General features: G+C 46.0%; 1 protein-coding gene across 4 annotated transcripts in view; it reads left to right on the forward strand.

Annotated features, from left to right (window-relative positions):
- Nucleotides 1-4,550: 4,550 nt before the first annotated feature.
- The window catches only part of LOC128873666 (zeta-sarcoglycan), a 137,644-nt gene continuing 119,754 nt past the window's right edge, over nt 4,551-22,440 (forward strand). Inside the window, exons 1-2 of one of the 4 annotated variants that reach the window (XM_054117384.1) lie at nt 4,551-5,794; nt 6,853-7,035. In XM_054117384.1, coding sequence (XP_053973359.1) covers nt 6,859-7,035 — 177 coding nt within the window. In that variant the 5' untranslated portion in view covers nt 4,551-5,794; nt 6,853-6,858. Of the gene's footprint in view, nt 5,795-6,852; nt 7,036-22,440 lie in introns of those variants that run through there. The other 3 variants (XM_054117385.1, XM_054117386.1, XM_054117387.1) reach the window with 3 other exon arrangements.

A 22,440-nucleotide genomic window follows, 5' to 3' on the forward strand; every position in this document is an offset into this window, starting at 1 on the left:
CGACCAATGTTTCGGTCGTTCTTCTTTTCCTTCGCCGAATCGACGGAGACCTTATCCGGTCTTTGCTCGTTAATCTTCGTTGGTTAATTGTGGAAAATAATTTTGATACGGCTTCGCACCTGACATTCCATGGTCGGTTCGATCGTGTTACAAAGTAAAGTTATCGATGGTTTGTAATTCATGAAAAGTCCCATATCACGGCTGTGGTTAATTGGAAGCGATCGGTTAATTAGTATGAAACTTTTCGGCCGCCAAGTCCGACGCGCGCCTCCCGTTTCATCGTTCATACGATACTCGAATGTGTTCTCGAATTTTATAACGATCAACAGGTTACGAATACGCATTCACAGCAAATACATACTCTCCCCTCTGTGCTCGTATCTCGACTACATTTCGCAATTAATATTCGATTCTCGTTATCGTACGTTATTACCGTTTAATATTAATTACAGGCGGGGGCAATACCGTAACAACCGCCGACTATCGTTTCCGAAAGGCCGGAGAGATGCGTTTTCATCGCGAGCTGCGCGATCCTGTGGGCGTACGATGCGGTTCGAGATCCAAAGGAATCTCACAATCAGTCATTCGAGATATCGTTTGGACGCGCGGTTGAAAAGGGAGAAATCTCGCCTTGGCTTCATTATCTTGACAATGGTCGAGGCTGCGGTCCAAAGCGCAACCCTCCGTGGCCTCCTTCCGACCCGCACCATCAGCTTTTCCTTTTCCCTCTCCGTCGACCCTTCGCCAAGCTTACCCCTCGAGCACCGAAAACCATACAGATTCCGTACCTCTGCCGTCTCTTTTCCTCCGCATCGGCATCTCAACCGGCCGATGCACGCATAATAGCAGCGAAGCTGTGCCATAAACCGGTATCCCGTCATAAAGGTCTCTTCAATCCAGGAACGAGGAGGAGAAGTAGAATCGGAATGAGAATGCTCTCCGTCCTTCTACCCCTTTCCCAAGTCACCGCTTCTTTCCTTCGTCTTTCCATTTCCTCATCGTAGATTTTTCTTTCTTTCTTTCCTTCCTCGAATCGCGCACTCGTCTCTTCTCTTTGGTTTCTTCGCTGCGATTTCTCTTCGGCCTCGAAGGTGGAGTAAGTTACGAGCACCGCTCGAAGGAACCGAGCAAACGTCGAACGCGAAAGACACCCCGAAAATAGTAACGCGACGCGAGCGGGCAACGCGCGCACGAATAAATATAACAACGAAGGCGGAAGCAGAAGGGAGCTTTTGATTTTTTAGCGAGCTAACGTTTTTAATTTGCAAGGAAGACTGTTCCTTCTTAATTGCGATTCCGCCGCTGCTGCCATCGCCACTCGACTCCCCTAATTCAATGTTTTGAAGTTTCTGCTTTCTGGCGGCAGCTGTTTCCCTAGCGTTTTATTCGAAAATTTTTTATTTTCTGCCGGTCCTGAAAATTTTCTGGAACTCGGTTCCCCCTTCTCCGCTACGACCACCTTTGTATTTTTTGGTTTGTTTACGACTCTTTTTAGGAGACGAGCGTCTCTCGCGTTTAATTCAACGCAATGGTGCGGTTCGAATCGTTTCCGTTGGAAAACCTCAGACGACAAACGGAAAGGAGTCGGGCCCAAGTTTCAGCGATATTATACTCTTCGGAAGGGAGAGATGAAATTTGATGCAACGAGATGACAGCTCGATGGCATCGGTATCACTGACATGATGTACGCGATACAGATAACCGGGCATAGACGTCACAACCTTGTCCTTGTCCGTGTTCGCGGGCCGTAATAAAAGATCCAGGAATTCACCAAGGGAAGACGAATAGGCGCGTATAGCGAACGAAAAGAAGAGCGGGGCGAACTGTCCCCGCTCGTAGATAGGAACAGACTTACGAGCGGCTTATGTTTCAATTTGTTCAACCTCGAATAAAATCGCGTTTTACGAGACATTGGGACACTGTCGTCCACCGACTATCCTCGTTTCCTCGGTGTATCGCGGAGACCATTTTTTTCCGTTAATAGACCCCCGTTACGAGTAACTGTCTGGGAATCCATACAGCCTGGCTGATTCCTGTAAACTGCCCTCGTAACGGCACGGTGAATTAATTTGCTTGTCCGTTTGGCGCCGTGGCGCCGCTTTCCACGTGGCGAAAAACGAACTTGCGATTTTTGCGTCAGACGTGGATTAATTTTCCTCTCGGAAAACATTTGCCGCGCCACGCGACGCTTTGAATTAACATCGCGCGATCGCGATTTCTTCTTTCGGTACTCGCGAACATCCGAAAGCGAGCGTTAATTTTAATTTCATTTCGCAGAATTCAATTTTTCGCGAAATCTCACGCGGAGAGTATTGCTCAAAGAAATCTGGTTCCTGGATTCTGCTGAATTTCATCCGCTGGATTCGACTTTTCGCAATTGTGGGATTCACGAATCGGAAGCGTTCGACGTAAAAGTGACTATCAAACTCTCTCTCGCGCGTGCAATCAGCTGCAAAAGAGCCGTCGCGATCAAATACGAAACGTAAGATCGTCGAGATCGTTCGCAGCCTGGAGGCATTCAATGATCGGCTCAGAGTACTTCCGTCTAGGTTGGTTGCGAGCGTCGCTTAAGAACTATGTATCTTCTCCATCGATCCCGCTTCGGATCCATTTTCGTTTCGACCGATCGACGGGACTCGGTACGAGAGGAACAATCGATCAATCCGCTCCACGATCCGTTATCCTCGTTCTACAGTTTCTCTGTCTTCTTGGCTGCAGCCCATAAACATCCCCCTGATACGAATTCGGGGGTAAACACGAACGAGAAACGAATACAAGAAGATGATTATACGGGACGAGTAGAGAGGAAAGAAAAAGAGAAAGGTCGATTCTATATTTTGCGATTTTCATTTTCAATGCGGCATTGTTTCTATCCCGATAGGACCGTTCCGTCGCAATCGGCTTGCTCTTCTTCCTCGTTCTTTCAATCGATCCCTATTACTCGCGTACCATTTGCCTTGTGACTTAATCGATCGAGCAAGGGAAAGCTGAACACGTTTTCCAAGACCGATTGAACGGCACATCGTGAAGCAGTCTTCAACAGGTACCTCTATCGTGATGCAACTAACATACGAGGCAGATTTTAATAAGAGGATCACGCATTGAGGGATACCGAGGAATCGATGACCAATTCGATAAACAAGTACGAGAGTCGTAGTAGTAAAGCAATGAGATGGTATAATGAAAGAATAAATAGATTCGGTAGTACTTTTGTAATTTTAACATAATTGGAAAAGACGCGGCACGAACCGCGCAGCTGACCCACGGGACAGTCTTATTTCCTCTCAGCGAGCGTGTCGTACATTCTCCTGTTCAAATCTATTTTTTATAACCCAACACGAGAAATGACAGGATTCGAGATGGAAGTAACGGCATCAGCGACGCTCGTGCAATTTATTAAGTGACCCGGTAATACGATCCTCCGCAAATATGACACTTGTCGCATGGTGGCGAAGGCGCGAGAATGGCAAGTAAAACGTAGATAATAATGCGAGAGAAAAGAGCAGGTATGGTTTGCAACGTAGAGCGCTCGGACGGTGAAAATAGAAAGTTTATAGAGGGAAGTGGAAGCTGCAGGAGAAAATAGTCGCACCGACAACGAAAAAAGTGTGGCGATATTGTGCCCACAATTTCCTCGTTTAGGTGACAGTATTGTTTATCAGCGCGGTATTAACGGTTATTATTTAAGGGCTACGTTGGATTCACCAAAGTACGCGTATGCTGGACGAGTCAATTCTCAAGAATATTGCGAACGAAGAAGAGGGAAAGCATAATACGTATAAAATGTGAACTCGTGTTACGCGAACAAAGCATTCGGTAATTAGTATTTTGGTTATTCTCCCTCTATACGTGTGTTGTTTATTTCTCATTCATGACGAGCCGATTAAACGCTCTGATGCCAAGCAGAAGATTAACAGGTAGTATTACGCGATCGTGCTCTACGAGCTGCACAACATGTGCTTGATTAAAGCGTAGGCAGCAGATATTTGATGCCTTACGAGGTTTAGGGCAAGAAAGCATTGTCGACAGGGTAGATACTTTGATAGATAACAAAATTCCTAGGCTTCCGAAAACAATTTTCATTTTGCAATAGAAAAGGTACAAGTTTGTCTGCGACGTTAACGGCGCTACTGTCCTTTTTGTCGATCGAATCAAATTTACTCGGCAAGATACGTTCTTAAGGTTCGTGGCAACTGGGCCAACGCTAGATACTTGTCGCTCGCACGATGCCATCTAAAGGAGCTTATCCAGACAGGGGTAAAGGAAAGTTAGGGGCGAAAGGATAAACAGTCGAGTGGAAAAGATCAGCGATAGAACGCGATAAGAAGTGGGAAGGCCGAGAGACAGGAGCTGTTTAGCGGGAAACGAAAGAAGAAGCTCGAGAGAGGACCACCGAAGCTAAGAAAAGAAAGGACAGGAAAGGAAAGAGGGGAAATTGGAAGGGAGAAGGCGTCGGTGCATGCGCAAGAATTTCACACGTGAGCCCGCGAATCCACGAGAGGCTCACCTCGGGCGCCAGACGTACTGGCGGTTCAGTGTCGTGCGCGGTTTCGAACGCGACGCTTGGCCACCTCCGGCCGTGACGCAGTTCGTCGCTTGGAAACGATCCTTTCGATCTCTAAACCGTGTCATACAACCAGAACAGACCGAAAACTTCCGACAAGACGTGCAGAATAATTCGTTCCGTGAATCATGACCGTGGAACGGGTTAAGAGAACCGTCCCGGGTTCAGATTGCAGAAGCTTTCGTAAAGAGAACTCGCGATTCGGTTGTCGATGATGAATCACCGCTGAAGACGAGTAATTAATCGAGATGCGCACGGCTCTGCGACGAGCACCCGACAACGACGAAAATAAAATTTCGCACGATCGCTCTCTCGCGAGAGGGAAAAAATAATTCCGAACGAAGAGGCGGAGAAAAAGCGGGAAATAAATTCTCTGAGGGGATTGATGGGTAACGCGTCGGTATAATTAGAATCGGCAGCCAGTGCGGATTCGCAGTGGAGCGGTTAGTAGAATAAATTTTCTGACAGATTAAACCGTGCCGTCGCAGTAATTTTCCCGTTAGAGGAGGAACAATGGTAGGTACTCGCGATTTTATCGGTGATCTTGGACTTCCCGCGGCGTGAACATCGAATCAAGAGTTTCGGCAGTTCCGAAAAATAATACGGGCCCCGATGCGACGAGCCAGAGTAACGCGCGACCGATCGTCAAGATTCGGGATAGGGGTCTAAATCGATTATGGCAGGTATCCTGAGTCGGATAACATCGCGGGAAACTTCGTGGTAAATGTAATTATCTTCATCGTTGTAATTGTCGCGTGAGAAATTGTCTGCGGATACGGTTAACGCGACTCCGGCAATAATCCGTCGATGGTCTACGATAGCCGGACGACCGGTGTGGGGCAACTGCAACAGACGTCCTATGTATACGACGTGTTACACGATGGAATCCCCCGTGTAATGACTCGTAATTGCGCGAAGGAGGGGTCAACGTCGTGCTGGAACGTTTTAAGGAATACCTAACGCCACTTTCTCACCCCCTCCCCCGACAGTTTGGTTATAATGATTAGGTGCACGCGACTTCAAGAATTACGCGGCTGAAGTGTGGTGAGACGAGGATAGGGGTTGACGGTGGACGTATACGAATACCAAACGCCATCTTCACGGCCAAGATAGGTTATCGTCATCCATCTGAGCATCCATCGGTGTCCCGCGTAAATTACCGATCGTGCGTGACGTTGTTGCCGCGATTCAACTACCGCCGAAGAGGATTCAGAGAGATTTAATTAAGGGGTACGTGTCAGTTTCGCGGTAGCACCTAGTCAGCACAGAGACGCTCGTGCTCGATTTTATTTTCACCATTTCATCTCAGCGTGGTTTCGTTTCACCACCTCTTCTTCTTCGCTCGGCCGCCCCTTTTTACTTTCTTTCTCGCGTCGCGTGTCTGGTCGCGCATCATTCTCCTTAATGCCCGTCGACGACCCGTATTTTCCACTGAAAAACGTACTACCTCACCGTCGCGTCTTCTTTCTTTATCGCGTGCTTGTTCTCTCGCTCGCGCCTCCGCAGCCCGATGAGCTTTCATCCTCGAAGCTAACGAGCTCGATTACGCTCGTCGGATTTCTTTATGACGGCGGTCGTGTTCTCGAATCACCGTTCATACGCCGCAATGTCGATCACGCCACGCTCTCTGCTCGTTTCTAGATCTCGCGTGAAAGCTTCGATTGCGGGAAATTTCTACGTTCTTCTTTCGTTCTGCCCCACGGACACAGAGACGCCACAGAGACACACAGAGCGCAATCGCGTTACAACGTTATCGTTAACGATATTTTCGTAAAGTCGCGGTAACAATTTTGACGATAAAACGAATATATTTCAGGCATGTCAACAATCCACTTGACTTCAGTATAGAAGTTTCTCGCGCGGGAAATTATCAAAATGTGGCACTGAAATTACGCCGGGGCATTGTATTTAAATATCGCGATGTTAATCGAACGTCAGAAATTCTTTCCGACTTTTGCGAATAATTGCGTTAAAACCTTAGTATCACCGCTCGAAATTCCGCGTACATGGAGCTAGAATTAATAAGAGTAACCAAGACTACGGTTGAAAGACGCATACTTGGCTTGGGATTCCTACGGTAGCATTCATCATTCCGGTAACAGGCTTCATTAAAATAGTTGAATTTGTTTGAATTCCATCCGTCCCAGCCTCACGGTTTCAGCATAATGAATTTCACGTTTCCGCATATGTATACTTTCACGGAAGAAACGTGATCAATGTTCATTTTTTTTTTTAATAAAGCTTACGCTAACGTTTACTTTACGTTAACGCTTACGTTTCACTTTCAGAGCAACATGGACACGTCGCCGACGTTAAGTATCGGTGGATCGAGGGCTAGAGCCGCTCTTCTGACTACCAGTGGTACCGGAACCGGAAGTACCGATAGACGAGTTGTGTTTTTAGCAAGTCAACCGACCGTTGGAAGTACTCACGAGACCAAGACTTGGCCGCACCACTGGTCGCCCCACACGGTAAGTTATGCACCGTTTTACATTTATCAACTGACAATGATTAATTAATAACTCCTTTTCGGGCTCGCAAACGAGCACGTCGAATTCTCTTGCACTTTCTAATCTAAGTGCATATAACGATATGATAAAAATGCACGGTATAAATTCTATACCTTCAATGAATTTTCCCGCTATTTGACTCGCGCCACTCGGCTCTCAGATTTTAACTCTCCCATGCCACGTATATTTTATAATTCAAACGTCCACGTGAATTTCACGAATTTATTTCGATCCGCGGTTCGTTGGCAACCCAAAACCCAAGTAGCCGCTCTGTCTCATTCCGTCTGATCCTAAACACTCGTAATTCTTGTGAGAGCCGTTTTTGATTCGATGCAATCAAAATTAGAACGATCCAGTTGTCGCTATCCGATCGATATAGGCACTCGACACAATATTTGTTTAAACAATGACCGAGAATATGATTTCTCTGTAATATTAATATTTTACAAATTCTTGCTTCGATTCGAAACTTATAGTTTCGAATTTCCAATGTCGCAAATGATCGAAACGACAGGGTAATTGTTTGTTGACGAAGTTCGCTTGTTCTTAGTATCGTCTCTTTTCAGAACTTATCCTAAGATAAAATGACTATATCCCTTTTCGAAGTAGGTCTCCTAAAATTAAATAACGATAAAATTCCTACCTGGACCGCGAACTTCCCGGAGGATCCACGGACGACTGATTTTTCATTCGCTACGACCACATTCGACCAAAGGGCAGAGGATAAACCATTGTGTCGAATATGATTCGAGTTTACACTGTTCTGTCGAGGGAAAAATATACGTTATACGAGGTGTTCGATCCAACCATAGAAAGTACGTATCATACTTTTGCGAAAGAAAGATTCCGTTACGAGTTCGCGACGAATGTCGTTATCCAGAGAGAAAGAGGGAGAGAGAATGAGAGAGGAGGAGAGAGGGACGTGGGAAGAGGAGGGGGGGGAGGGGGAGTGAAAGAGGGGTCAATCTTGGCCGTGCGTGGCTTTATGAGCACGTTTCCTCGTAACTCGTCTACAGTATAGGGTGCTATCAGAAGTCTCTGCTTAACCCATACTGAAATTTACATAGTTATTCACCGCACAGGATGGGGGTTGTTATAGGTCAGCTTCGAGAACTCCAAAGGCAAAATTACCCGGACCCGAGCGTCGCATTTCCTCCCCCGTCGTCGAGTCATTTTCGGGCAAACTTTGAATGGCAAATACGTAGTACAGCGATATCATTGGACACGTGTATTTTTGTATGCTAGTTATTATTCGTAGCCGATGGTACGTAGTTTTGGCAAACCACGGTTATTCAATAGGTGGACAATTTGTTTTCATTTAGCGTAACACGTAGATACATAGATATAGGATAAAATTCGAAAAATATTTTCTGTTAACGTATATGAAACATTTTACGTTCGAATAAAGATGTTTTCACAGCGCACAGTTCAGGCATATCGGAATGGATACGTTTCATTTAAAAATGTGTAATTGGGACGAATAACGATTGTTACTGCGGTAAAAAAAAGAAAGAATAAAACAAAAATTGTCCAGGTCTACATACCCGCAACGGGTCGCTGCTATTCGTGGTGGGATGGTTGATATTATTTACATAGCTACTCAAATACGATCGTAATAATCGAAGACAAACGTTGTTTGCCAGATACATACGTTGCGACGGTAAAGGGAGGCCTGTAAGTTTGGTTTGCTAATATCGGTCGCTAATAAGTATGTATATATTCGCTTCTAACTCGTCAACATTGACACGGTCATCGATAAAAGGCGCACCCGTCGTTTACGAGTAAAGGAGGGATTCCAGCACGGCAGTCAGAAACAATTTCAGTCGTACATCGTCGAATAGATTTGTCGTTTTCAAAAACCGTTCGCGAACTGTCCGTAGTTTTCATCTGTTTGCTTTCGCTCCGTCGTTCTTTCCCTTTTTTTTTTTTGCGAGGAGATCTACCGCGAACGTCAATGAAAGTTCCGATTCCCACGAGCAAAAATTTCTGAGTTTCCGCCGCGGACACGAAGTTCACCGCACCGATTTCCCTACGCTGTAAATCAGGATCGCTCGATGACATTTTTCCACGACCGTGTCCTTTATTTTTCCCTCTGCTCGCCCCTCACCCATGATTCCTCTCTTTCTTTCGTATCCGCGGGTATTTTTTTTTCTCTCCCTTCCACGATCCTCTCATATCTCTTTTTTTCACGACCCTAGGCTCGAGACTTTTCCTCGAACTCACCTTTCGGTACCATTCGGCCAGCTCGTATATCCGCCGACGTCCATTCGTATTCCATGGTCCGCTATATCTGGCGTATCAACTGTTTTGTCAGTTTTCGCCGCGGTCCCCGAATGAATAGGACTTCTTCTTAAACTTCTTATGCTTCTTCACCTTCGTTAAAATTATCGGCACCCGGCCGTGATGTTCTCGCAGTAGATATATCGAACAGCCAGTAATGCAAGAATAATAAGTCGGAGTTTTCGTAGACCCGAGGAGATCTATCGTCGCCGTATATTTTTGTATTTTTGGTTATCGTTGCGTTACTTCTGCAGTCACCCATGGTACACGATTGCTCGACCCTTAGCTGCTATTACCAAACATCAACATTAGGCAATTCTCTCGACGCAGTCTATTCGAAAAACGACCCACTCGATCGATTCTCTTACTCGTGTACCGAGAAGTTCAACGAGTTTTGTTACTTCTCCGCTACCTCGGGGTGGAGATCAAATTTATCGATGCTTTCGAGCTAAAGCAAGAGTGTCAACAATCGTTTGAATGATTCACTACCCTACCAACACGCTTGCAGCCCCGTTACTGTAAAAGTGTATTTTCAACTCCGAAATAAGTACAATTCCAACGTTCTACAAAGATTCCGTTAACTGAGTTTATCTGCGAGGAAGTTGGATCTCCATAATTGCTACGTTAATTACATCGGCGCCAAGCTTTCTCAAACGCAAACGATGCAAAAGAAGAAACAATTGCGTACCCGTGAAATGTGTATTTCGTAGCCTGCGGAGAACATTATTTCCCAGAGAATGAAAAGTTGGGCACACTCGAACGGGAAAGTTGAACGCGTTCGATTCGCACAGAGACAGTGTAAGGTGTGCTCAAGTTGGATCGAGCTACTGCGATTTCGGAGGCGTTGATGTATGAGAACCTATTTATTTGGATCCAGGTCGAACGAAAGACCCGTCCTGTCTTCCGTACAACACTGCTTAAGTGGCGGAGGTACACGAAGTTCGGGGTTGACACGGAGACCGGGGGACAAGGGTACTGAATTAGTGCCACTCGAGTACAACTCGACGAGATTGATGATTGCCAGTCTCACCCCGTACCCCTCTTCTCACAGTTCCCGAAGGAAATCGACACTCCGCGCAGATCGGACGTCGTGACGTTATTGAACCTTTCGCTGAATTACAATTGGCCATGTAATGGATGTCGATCAGACGAAACGGTACTTCGGATACGGTATTCTCTTCATCGGGGATCAGTGACGAAACGGTTTTAAATTTTTATCCTTTTAACGCGTCGAATAATATTGCCGCGAGGACGTCGCGCCCATGAAACTGCCATACTTTATACGACAATGTTAGAGACGCTGGGATAAAAGAGTACCACGATCCTCCCTGTTTATGCAAGAATGCGCGAAATTAACGCATTCCGCGAATACATTGCGTCGCCGTCCAACTGGAATATCGATGCCTTCGGTTAATGGACCATCGTGGAAAATGCTCCCCCAAGACTGGCTCGTTCGACCGATCCAGGCGAGTTTATTTTACCTTTCCATCCATGAGACCAGCCTGAAGAAAGTAGGTTTTTCAAGTAAAGTTGTAACTTCTTCAAGGACGGAAGAGCAGTCTCGGAATGGAATTCTTCGGCTGCCGAGAATACGCGAAACCCATACTCGGACGCCAAGGATCTAGCCGGTAGAATGAGTTGGCTTTGACCCCCACCATCTTCACCTCGAAGCAAATTGAAAATGGGAATTGGTCCTTTGAAGTTGGAGCAACGACCCGTCCATAATCTTCTTAATAACTTTCCCTCTCCCAAGGATCATCTTGATTCCACTCTGGCCTATCTCTTTCCCGGAGATTGCTCGCTACATGCTTTCTTAGGTACGTACGTTGCTACCGGAGGGTAGTATGTTCCTCGAAATATACCAACCAGAGCCGTGGACCACGGCCACAAAAATAGTGATTCGATTTCCCGAATACAGCGAGGATTTTCGTATCACGCGGCTGGATGTGTTAATCTTTCAAAGAACCATCACAGATATCGTTTCGAAACGTTTATTTGCACGTTTGATTCATTCTGCGAGGCAAAAAGCGAGATGCGGGGAATAAATATCGTCTGTCAGGAATGAAACATCGAATGTTTAAAAGAGAAACACTGAAATAAGAATTGATTGTCAAGTCTGACGGACTTGCAAAATTGCGTAACGTGTCGTTGGGCGTTGCATTTACCAAGTACTAGAACGTTAGAGCTAGTATTAGTTTGGAAAAGAAAAATGGTAGCGGCAGGTGTCTGTTACCTCTCGCGATTAGATTATTAAGTTTTCTCGGAACACCATATTTTGCGCATAACGAGTTCTCGTACTTGATGTGCCGTGCTGCTGTAGAAGACTGTTGGCTGAAGATCGTCCATTCCCTATCGCAGTTCTAAATCTGTCAAATGAATTTTTGTTTCGATGCAGGGCGAAACGGCTTTTGTGTGTGTGTGTGTGTTTTTTTTTTAAATTGACGTGGTGACATACGCAATGCAGAAAATATGTATTATATTATATGTATTACGACATTGTGATACAATGGACTTGCATACCACGTCATCGTTTCGCCACAAACACAGGCAGTAATATTCTGATATTAACGGAAAGTAGGGCTTGATATTGCCTATCTGTTTAATTAGAAGGTTGCATAAATATCAAAGGCCAATACGGGGCCCCTTCGCATTCATTGAGCCGGAGGCCAACGTTAAACGCTTCAAAGTGATTTATTAATGGTTGTAACGTATGTACCGACTATGCGCGGGGTTCACGACCCCCGGCCCGTCGCGCGTTCCTAAGCGCACCCGGTACACTCGAAGGAAGTATTTTTTAACGAGCGCAACATTTTCTTTTTACCGCTTCGCTAACGACTCCCTACCACCAGAGTGAAATTAAAAACGATTTTGCCTAAGAAATATTTTTTTTCTCCGCTGACTCGATAGACGAAAGCGTACGCCTAACATAGAGAAGAAATAACGGCGTAGAAATAATCCAATTCTCGAATGCTCTCGGTCGTTCCCACCCATTTGCGCGAAACCTTTGACAAACTTTCTCGGGGAATCGCGGAGTGATCTTTATCCGTTCCGAATCTCTGGTGCGAAATTAAACGTTCTAATGGCTTAGATTACGATTCCACGAGGATCTCGCGTTTTTCTACCCACCGTCCATATTTTATTCGATCAGACGTCAGACCAGAAGTACCGTCGCGTCTCCACGGAGTTTCTCGCTCCGAGACCTCTGGTCGATTCTTTTTCCTTCTGGCTCCATCGCGAAAAACTCGGCCGAGTGGAGCTGGCGCATGCACGTCTCTCCTCTCTTTCTCGATGCTGCGACAATAATAAAGTATCCAGGCGAAGCGAAGCCTGGAAAATGGGCATCGTAAACTGAATTCATCGCTCGGCATGGTTGCGCACACGGATTTGTCGTTAACATAGCAGCCTATTAGAACTTACGGCTTCCTTTTCTTTACGTTTACACGCACGTCGAATTTCGCGTACGCGCTCTCAAACGCGCCGTGTACCGCGATACTTGGCTCGCCGTCGATATCTGCATTTTTATAGCAAACTATGTGTTTTGTATCAATTTGATGCAATTGCGGGTAAACGGTCTATTTTTATGTTAATTTAATCGGGAGGAACCAGAATATTTTCGTCCAATTTTCTGAGGTATCGATAATCTCATTACATTGTTTCGCCAAGGGCGCGTTCGCTTTTCTATTGGATCGATAACGACAATGAAAATTAGTTTTCACCCAAAGTTCCGAAACAAAAATATTTGTAACGCGCGATCTAAGAGCATCAAAGTCAGGGTAGGTAGTAAATTTCGTACCGTCATTTTCATACCTTCATCATCGAAGTAAGTAGAAATTTACATGTAGCTTATCAGGATACAAATGCATCTGTGCTTCTGTTATTTCAGTATCTTTAATCTTCATCCTCGCGAGCTTGGAGATTCATTACCAAAGACAGACGGTACTTTCAGCAATTTGCGTGTATGCACTGGCAAGCTTCTCAAAATATATCATTATACCGTGCATACCTAAGCACGCGGGAAGCGACATCAGGCGCGTAGCAAAGGGGAAAGGAAGAACGACAGGGAACATCTGCCGCTCTATATCGTGGTTAGGCAGGTACGAGCGAATCGTTAATTTCATTTAGCGCGAACCAGGAATTCGATTTGCGTCGAGCCTGACAATCGAAATGATCGTCGACACCTCGACATTGGCTTTCATCGAACCGTTTCTGCTTTACATTCCGCGTTGTCTGAGGGCCTCGCATTTCCGATATTCGTAAAACGTTCTGGAGTGCCGATGACACAAGAGTTCGCCGCGTTACGCTTCGAAGCAGTACACACGCTGATGATTAAACATATCGATCGGCGAAACAACGCCTTCACGAATCGTTACCAACAACATTTAAAGTTATCGCGGTTCCTGCAACCCGTGATTTTAAACGTGTCTAAACCGCAACTTACCGAAAGAAAAAGCTGGTGCGACGAGTAGCTATTTGCACGTAATGATTCTTCGGTTGTATCCGCTTCGGTCAGCCCTAGAGAGAAAGAGGCGTGTCGATCGACGTCGTGCTTGACCCCGGAAGACAGGTCGTTAATTTTTTACACGCCTCGGCAACGAGCCTGCATTGCAAGCCGCCGGCCGTCTTTCACGCGCCGTGAACCGAAGCGGTTAAAGATGCACATGCAAAGTTCTGCGTGGCGTGGCTGGTAACCGCGTAGAGAATTTTGCGCGAAACCTTATCCGATATCGTACCGCTGCGAGTTTGCTCGATCGTGTGGCATACATCAATCGGCAATTCGAAACGTGGTTGAAAGGAAATCCAATCGCGCCGTGATTAGTTCCACTCATGAAGTTGTATCGATGACCTCACGATCTCGAACTCGAGCCAACAAAACTCAGGATGACCGCGATGCGAAACCAAATATAGCTGTAAAACCTTGACCGAATGAATACCGACATCGGTTCGATTCCCCGTTTCCCTCGATTCGCGATTCCAATTTCGCAGGGGCCACTTCGTACTCTTTTCCACGATCGCATTTTCGCTTGCGTGGCTCGTTCGTTTCAGTGTTCCTTTAAGGAGCATATACACCCAGAAGCCCTGAAAATTAATCGATGTTTGTAATTTTATTCGTATTTTTTGCAGCAGATTGACTGTTAGCATAGAAAGAAAAAAAAAATCGGTTTCTTGGCTCACCCTTCCAGGTGTATATTCCCCCTTGAGTGGAAGTTAAGTCGACGGTGTAGTGCGGCTGCAATTCGGCCGCGTATCCCGCTAACAGAAACGCTACTCCGATCTCGAGTAGAAGGGGAGAGGGCTCGACAGCGAGTAGTTAAGTACCAGCGAAGGGTAGTCAGGTTTAAGCGCCACCTGTGCTTGTCAATTAAGTTTACGCGTCTCTCGGTCCAACGTTCTGCAGCATGCCAGCCAGCTCCCACCATCACCCTTAGTTATTCTCGCTCTCGACGCTCGAGCAGTTCCGTCTCGCTCCCTTGTTTCTCTCGTTCGCCCTTGCTCGCTTCTGTTGCCCTTTCTTCCAACCCGTTACTCTTTTCGGGATCGATCCTGGAGACAGAGTTCGATTTCTCTTGATGAAGACTCTTGACCGCCAAGCAATGCCAAGCATCCTTAACTTTCATCTTGCTATTGCGCCGTTCTTTCGTTTTTCCGTCCCTGAGTTATCGCGATCACGAACGACGAGTTACGAATTACTTCCTCGCAAACGTAAAAATGCTCTCGCGTATTGCCAGCAGGAGCAGAGTGCGCGCAACGCCGCGGACACGGTTACTTTCCGCTCGAAGCGCTTCGCAGCTTTTACGTGCGTGCCTAATGAACGCGACGCGAACGTAAAGCCGTGTAATAACGCGCCAGGACCCCTGGATTAATATAAAGAGAGGGGAATGGAGTAATCTCGTGTGCTTCGCGAACGAACCGTTGGTATTTCTCTTCGTGGAATGCGGTTCCAACCCTACTGAATAACGATGAAAAAGAAAGGGACTCTCTGCTTTGGCTTGAAATTCGAATCTCGTATCGGAATATGATTGACAAAACCTCCTGCGCTGAAATATAATACCCGAATCGACGTATCTACAACGTGAACTGCTTGTTCCTGGGAAAAACCCTTATTCGCAACCAACGGAATGGACATTTTCGACCAGGTCGTTTTTCGTCCTTTTTTTGGACACGATTCTACGAATACCTTACGCGTCACAAGGGCTGTTAACCGTGGTGATTCCGCCCTTTTCTGTGGGTAGTTACTACTCCGGTGTCTGTTTAGGAGCGCTTCGGGTGATTGTAAAACCTGCCATTTCCGAGAGTCGGATCGAGCCAAATCGGAAGGTACGAGTCTTTTACGATGCAAGGAATCTTGTGTATCACCGACGTGTGTCCGTGAGTAACTACAGGATGTGGTTACGCGTCGTTTCGCAGCTCGCGGATGCCTTGTTATTTTTCGTCGCGTGGCACGCACGAGAAATACGATCTAGCCGCCACCGAATGCCATTTCTCGTCAACAGGATTTTTGAGTTACTTCAACGAGGGATTGGGCGTCGCGTAGGACATCGTAGCTAACATTCGTTTTCGCGAGTACCATCGATTCTTCGGTATTATAACGTAAATTTTTTCGAAATCTAACCTCCGTCCACTGAGAGAACAGTGTGGGAAATACAATTTTTTACTCGTGTAAAAAAGAAACAAGCCGTTTCTGCCATACGCGTGCTCCGATGACATTAGCTCCTGTAAAGTAAAACCCCCTAACCCTTGATTAGCACTTAAAAGTGAAAACAAAAGCGTGGTCATATTCGTTCAGCCACCGAAATAGCATCGAAGCAGCGAGTACCTCGTCGGGAAAGAAAGGAAGGCTGTGGTTGATTGTAAAGCGCGGAATTTTCGCGAGTCGTATGATACACGTAACGCTGTGCGTATTGTAGTAGGTGCATAATGGCCACGAGGCCCGCGCGCAATGTTAGTTTCACGAACGCGGGACGGGCCGACTGCGTTGCTCGCATATCCGAAAAATCGGTGTTTGTTATTGCCGAGGGTGCATGTATACACGGTCTTATCCGGCAGCGTGTGGTCCGCCTCGATATCCGGAAAAATGCACTCACAGATATTGCGCCGACACGAAAGTTGTGTTCGGCCATCCGTGGCTACTCCTCCATGGCTGAGTGCACCGAATTGTTATTGGCGAACAATCGATTTCTGATTCCAGCAGCCGTCGAAAGTCTCCTCCGAGGACGGTTCCCCTCGTCTTTGTCTCCCCGTGCCGGCTAGCCGTCTTCCTCCATTCTTCTGTATCGTTTTCCTTTCCTTTATCTTGCTTGTTAATTTTGCCACGATACCCCCATTTCCACGTCTTTACATTCGATGGATCGATACGACGCAATTAGTTACACAATTAACGATTCACGATGTTTTCGGCTGATGGATATTTTACAGCCCTTACCAATCATCAACATCGGAAATAAATATTTCGGCCCCCCGCTGGACTCAACAGTTCTGGAATGAACTTCTTGTAGTCGGTGGATTGCGCGCAACGAAGCCCCTGTGGAGTTAGTAGGATTGAAAATAATTACGAACAAATAATTAATTAATTAACGGGGTTTAGTGCTTTCAATTAGTGCTGTCCTGAATTCGTCGCGAAAAGGAGAAACTTTCGATCAGACGGTAAACAGCGTTGAACGTCGGCACGTATTCTACAGCAATGCATGTCAGGTGACGTGCTCTATCGACTCGAATCACCCCCAATTATTAGTGTTATTAACGTCAATTAAATGTTATCGTTCGGAGCAAAGGTACACGAATCATTATCGTGTCTCGTGTTCCTAGATGGGGAACGAGGCGTCTCGAAAACCGAATAATTTCGAGTCCCGGCACAGACGAACTGGCAGATCTCGAAAGATGCGATTTTCTTAGCGTTTAATTAAATCACGTATAAACAACCTAACTTATCTACCAGTGCCGGCGGGAAATCGGGACCGCTAGCTCAAGCAACAAACTCTTTCTGCCTCGCTCTCTTTTTTCTCGCGTTCACTATTTTCTGCTTCTTCTTTGTCTTTCGTTTCACTCCGAATTCACGAAACCAGCAGACATTGCTTTCCCTCTGATTGCGATCCACGCGCTGGATCGTTGAAATTGCACGTAATTTGACAAAAGTATGCGGACAAACAAAATCTAGAGAAACATGTAGTCCGTGCATCTTTTTCGTTGCACGCGTGCTCGTCGTTGAGCACAAAGAAGAAGAAGGATAGGGATGAAAGAGACGCGTTCTCCGGCGGGCGTAAAAAATATCACCGGCGGTACTCCCGTGTTCCTATATCCAGCGCTTTAGGTACGATCAGCATCAAACTCGATTTCGGCTGGATATAAATCTCGGAGGCCTCGACAAGGTGTATCGTGCTTTTCCAGAAGGTTATAGGGAGTCTTCGTGCCGGTTACACGGTGGTGGTTGTGGCGTCGAAACGACACGAGGCACGGCGAGACGAGGCGAGGCGAAACGACGAGGAATGGGGGACAGGGGTTGGGAACCGAGAGCACGAATATAGATGGCAGGTACGTGTTGTCCTGGCCAACCAACCCCCGAGCTGCACTCGACTGATTTACTACCCCCGTCTTTGGCTCCGGGGGTATCGGATTCGTCCAAGGTCCGGTCGAGGGTGCCAATCGAAAGTTGTATTAAAACGACGATGGTTCGCACGATACGCGTGCCCATGGAAATCCCTCTTCCGCTGTCACTTGTCGAGCTCCCATAACGGAGCCCGAGGAAAGAAGTTTTTCACGAGGGCAACTTTTTTCTGGTTACGACGACGATACGTCGTCGCTGCGATCTCCTTACCTCCGGTTTTATTGCGGGAAAACGGATATGTCAAACGGCCCGGGGACGATTCGCGGGAAACCAAGAACGAAAACCTTTACGATTCCATATAGCTCTCGACGCACGGTGATGAAAAGCTCCTCGGACGGAGGGTAATTTACGGTGGATAAGAAAGGTACTCGCACATCCACTTTTTTTGTAATAACGTTGCATTCCCGATCGCAAGTTCGATATCGTCCTTGCGTCAACCTAAGAAGTTCTATTTCGAAACTGATTAAAATTTATTGGGTCCCGGTTATATTTATCGTAATCGAATGTACATGTACTATTCTAATTTTAATAAATTTCAATGTCGCCACTTACTTGAATCAGCACCTGACCGTGATTTAATCTAGATCTAAATTTAGACGAAGAGACATTATGCAATCAGAGGAAGTACCGATCGGTTGATGAAATTAGTTGTTACTTCGCTGAATTACTTGAGAAGTAACTCGCCGCGAGAGCAAGTATAAATAGGTTGAAATAATTCGCAGGTCGTTCTTTCTGGCTTGTAGGAGTGGAGAAATATTCGCGTTGGTATAAGAGATCTCGCTACGATATATCGCTTACGTGCTCCGAAATAGAAGCGAAAGAATATTTTCGCGTAGAAAGATGCGAATACCGGAGGATCTGCTTTCAAGCGGTAGATAATTAAATCGTTTAGGAGAACGGTGGCCTCCGTGGCCAATAAGCAAACGCTCGTTGCGTCTTCTCTTCTCCGAAAATAGACAATGCGAATGGTGAAGTGAGAGAAAGAGGCGCAACCTCGTCGTTAAAAATTCGCGGCCACGACGAGACGAATGGCGGCGATACTTATCGCTGGATGTACAGGCCGCTACTAACAACCGCCGCAAAAACCTGCAATCTGAGGTGGAAGACAAATCGTTCCTCGTTGCACCGCGATCTTCTGTGTAACTTGACGTAACCGCCATTTGTTCGGAGCTACGGTTTTACGTTTCACAGGCCGAAAGAATTCGCACCACTCTTATCGTCTCCCGTGTCGACGCGACCACGATGAATCCGCAACCACGAGGAAGGCAAAAGATATGGCGGATAAAACTGCGATTCTCGTATAATAAAAATAAGGTGACCATAGAGGGTTACCTTAGACTTCCGTGACGTATTCTACGAAAGGTTTTACTATGAGTAGCTACAGAGTGACCGAAGACACGAAAGTCAAGATCTTATTGAATTTTTTCGAACAAAAACGAGGCGATGGCATAATGTTGAAATCATGGTGAAATAAATCTAAATATCGCACAAGCTACATAAATAAACCGCGAGAAGGGATCGAGGAAGGAGTCCACCGTTGCGACGAGATATCGCCTCGAGATGGCTTCTGCCAGGGAAGCCAGATTAGGATTCGGATGCAGTCGTGACCTTACTCCCGCGGGATACATCCTCCACGGTATAGGCCAGTGGAAAGGTTCCGCGGGTAAGGTCAGACGTATTATAAAATTTCCTCGACCCAGAAGAAGGAAACGTTCGTACCGATTGACCTTTCGACCACGGTCCTAAATAAATCTTGATTTATCCACGATCGATCAGGGGGGTTGAAAACCGATGGAAGCGTGAGCGATGGAATTCTGGATTCGTCGCGAAACAGCGAAATTTGATAAACGACTGATACGCTAAAAACTCGATCAATTTTCCGTCGTTTAAGCATCGTCGTAATTGAAAATTCCTATGTGCACGCGAATCGAACGGTCGAAACAGGTCAATGTTTTTCATTAATGTTACCCGAACAGCAGCGCGCACCGATTTCGATATTCATGAGATCTAATGTTAAACTAGATTCTTCTTTGCCCGCTGTTCCTCCCTCGGTAATCATCCAGACAAGTTCCAGAGACGGATTGTCTCGAGAGACAAAAGTCAACACCTGTCCGTAGTCATAGCGTATGCGTAAACGGACGAATGGGAAGTGCGACCTCGCGAAACTGTGGAAATAATAATAATAGTAGAAATTATACGACGGTCGCAATAAATGAACGACCGTTTTCCTTCTGGCAGGAAGTTCGTACGAATAATCGCGAATTTGAGGTCGTAAGAACGCGAAGGAAAGTAATATGTTGAAACCCGTAAAAGTGGCAGAGAGGCAGTAAAAGCAATGTGGTCGGTGACACGGGCTGACACTCTTAGGAAACGGGTTCTACTTTAAGACGGAATGATATCGACGTTATGGTTAATAATCAAAAGGAAGAAGTACGAATCGTAACGGAATAACTGGATAATTTTACCAATGATGAAAAACTTCATGTTATTTAAGGAAGTACATCGAACAAAGAAGTTGAAATTTCGATGAAACCGTCTCGTTACTGGAACTCTTATTGAGATTCGTCGTAGCTTCGTGCGTATTGCACTTATCGAGAGGGTAGGGTTTGCAAAACAGAAGCGGGAGCAGAAAGTAACGCGACGCGAAAGTGGACGCAAATTTGCTAGGGCAGGTCTAGGTTAGACCGAAGAACCGCGAGCCGCGAGTTTGCTGGCGGTGCGCCTCTGAGAGGCGACGAGGGTCGCCGAGCACGGTGTCAAAGCAAGCTTAGAAGAAGGATGCCCGTTGGTAAACTCTTTGGGAGGACGCGCGTGTCAAAAGTCCGGTCACGTTCTCGGATCCCAGGCTGAGACACGAGTGTACGTTAACCTTTGCTTTTTTTTTCTCTCTACGGACCCTTTCAAAGTACCTCGTGGCCCTCTTCGTGTTAGCCCTCGTCGTAGCTGCATCCCAGATGCCGCTGAAAGAGAAGGACGCGTCGGAGTTGCTCCGACTACGCTTCTCTTTCCGGATTTCCTCGACAACTTTGCGATACGTTAAGTTCCAGTTTCGTCCGAGACACTCCCCGGTACAGTTCGCAATGGAAGGAAAGTTTCCGTTGATGAAAAAACCTAGGCCTTTCTAAGTAAAATGGAATCACGTATCGCGCTTTCCCTTGTTTTCGGTTCCGGCTGTATCAGATCAGCTCCCTAAATCCTTCCGCGTTTTCGAGGGGGACGAGCTGTTCATTATGAAAGCAGCTTCATTTATCTTCGTCCCTTGGTGTAAAAGGTTTTACATTCCCGGATGCCTAACGCGTTATGTTTTTCGAGTGGCAGGTGAATGCATGTAGTCGAAAACGTGAAATTTTATATTTTCATTGAAATGGACAAATTTTGTACTACGCCTGAAAAGTAGTGAAAAAATGTTAAAAATCATGTCATATGAATATACATTGATCAAATGAAACTTGAAAAATAAAATGAAAAAGCTTTTATTCGGCAATGCGCGGAGGCTGGGTCGGGTACGCGCGTACGCAAATTGCGCGAGCGAGACCGACAATGAGTTTATTGACTAGCTGCGCACTTTTTAATTTTTTAACGGTAATTCGAATAGTTCGGACCGCAGTTTTCATGCTAGTTGTTTTAATAACTTTATTTCTTTCTCTTTAAACTAAGATCCGCGAGTGGTTCGTTGAACTTTATGAAGTTCGACAGCGTACCGTACGCTGTTGTTGTTCATTTGCCGAAATTTAAAGGAATACTAGTTGAACAAACTTTTTGACGACAAAAGCAGACGCAAAATTAGTATTCGGAATGGATTCATTCGTTGGGTGAGAGAAATAACGTTTCAGTTGGAACGAAGCGGTGCTAATTCAGAAATCCGGAAAATAGACGTCGGCGTAAAGCCAGCCGGGAAAAGTCGAACGGTTTTTGGGGGAAAACAAGGCCGGACTGCTTGTTCGAGCGGTTATTTAGTGACGCTGGTCGGGCACGTTATTTGAACGGACACCCTCGGTTTGTTTAGCATTTTACAACTGACGGCTCCGCTGCTCGCCGCAAATGTATACGTTAGCGCAGCAAATTTTGCAATCGTTTCTCCAGCCGACCTCATTTACAAAACCTGCGATTGCGGTTAACGGAGCATTAATAAAACGTCGGATCGATAATTAGTCGCTTCTGGTTCCTCGAATGATCGCGCAACTTCTCTTTCCGTCATTACAACGTAACATTTTCGAAAGACACGCGCGGCGCTTGGGTTTGTGTCGATTATCAAATAACTCGCATACTACTGCCGCGACGCTCTATTCAAATTAACTACATCGAATAAGCGAATTTCAGCGGAACAAATGTACCCGTTTGACGTTAGTTTTTAAACGTAAAGGTCGTTGAAATGAGGTATTCAGTTAGTTACTACTAGGTATTATGTATCGCAATTAATTTGGTAGATTGCTGTACCCAATTAAATATAATCACGACACGGTTGTTTAATGTTTGTTGCTAATCCA

The sequence above is a fragment of the Hylaeus volcanicus genome, chromosome 3 (genome assembly GCF_026283585.1).
Source record: "Hylaeus volcanicus isolate JK05 chromosome 3, UHH_iyHylVolc1.0_haploid, whole genome shotgun sequence".
Classification (NCBI taxonomy): domain Eukaryota; kingdom Metazoa; phylum Arthropoda; class Insecta; order Hymenoptera; family Colletidae; genus Hylaeus; species Hylaeus volcanicus.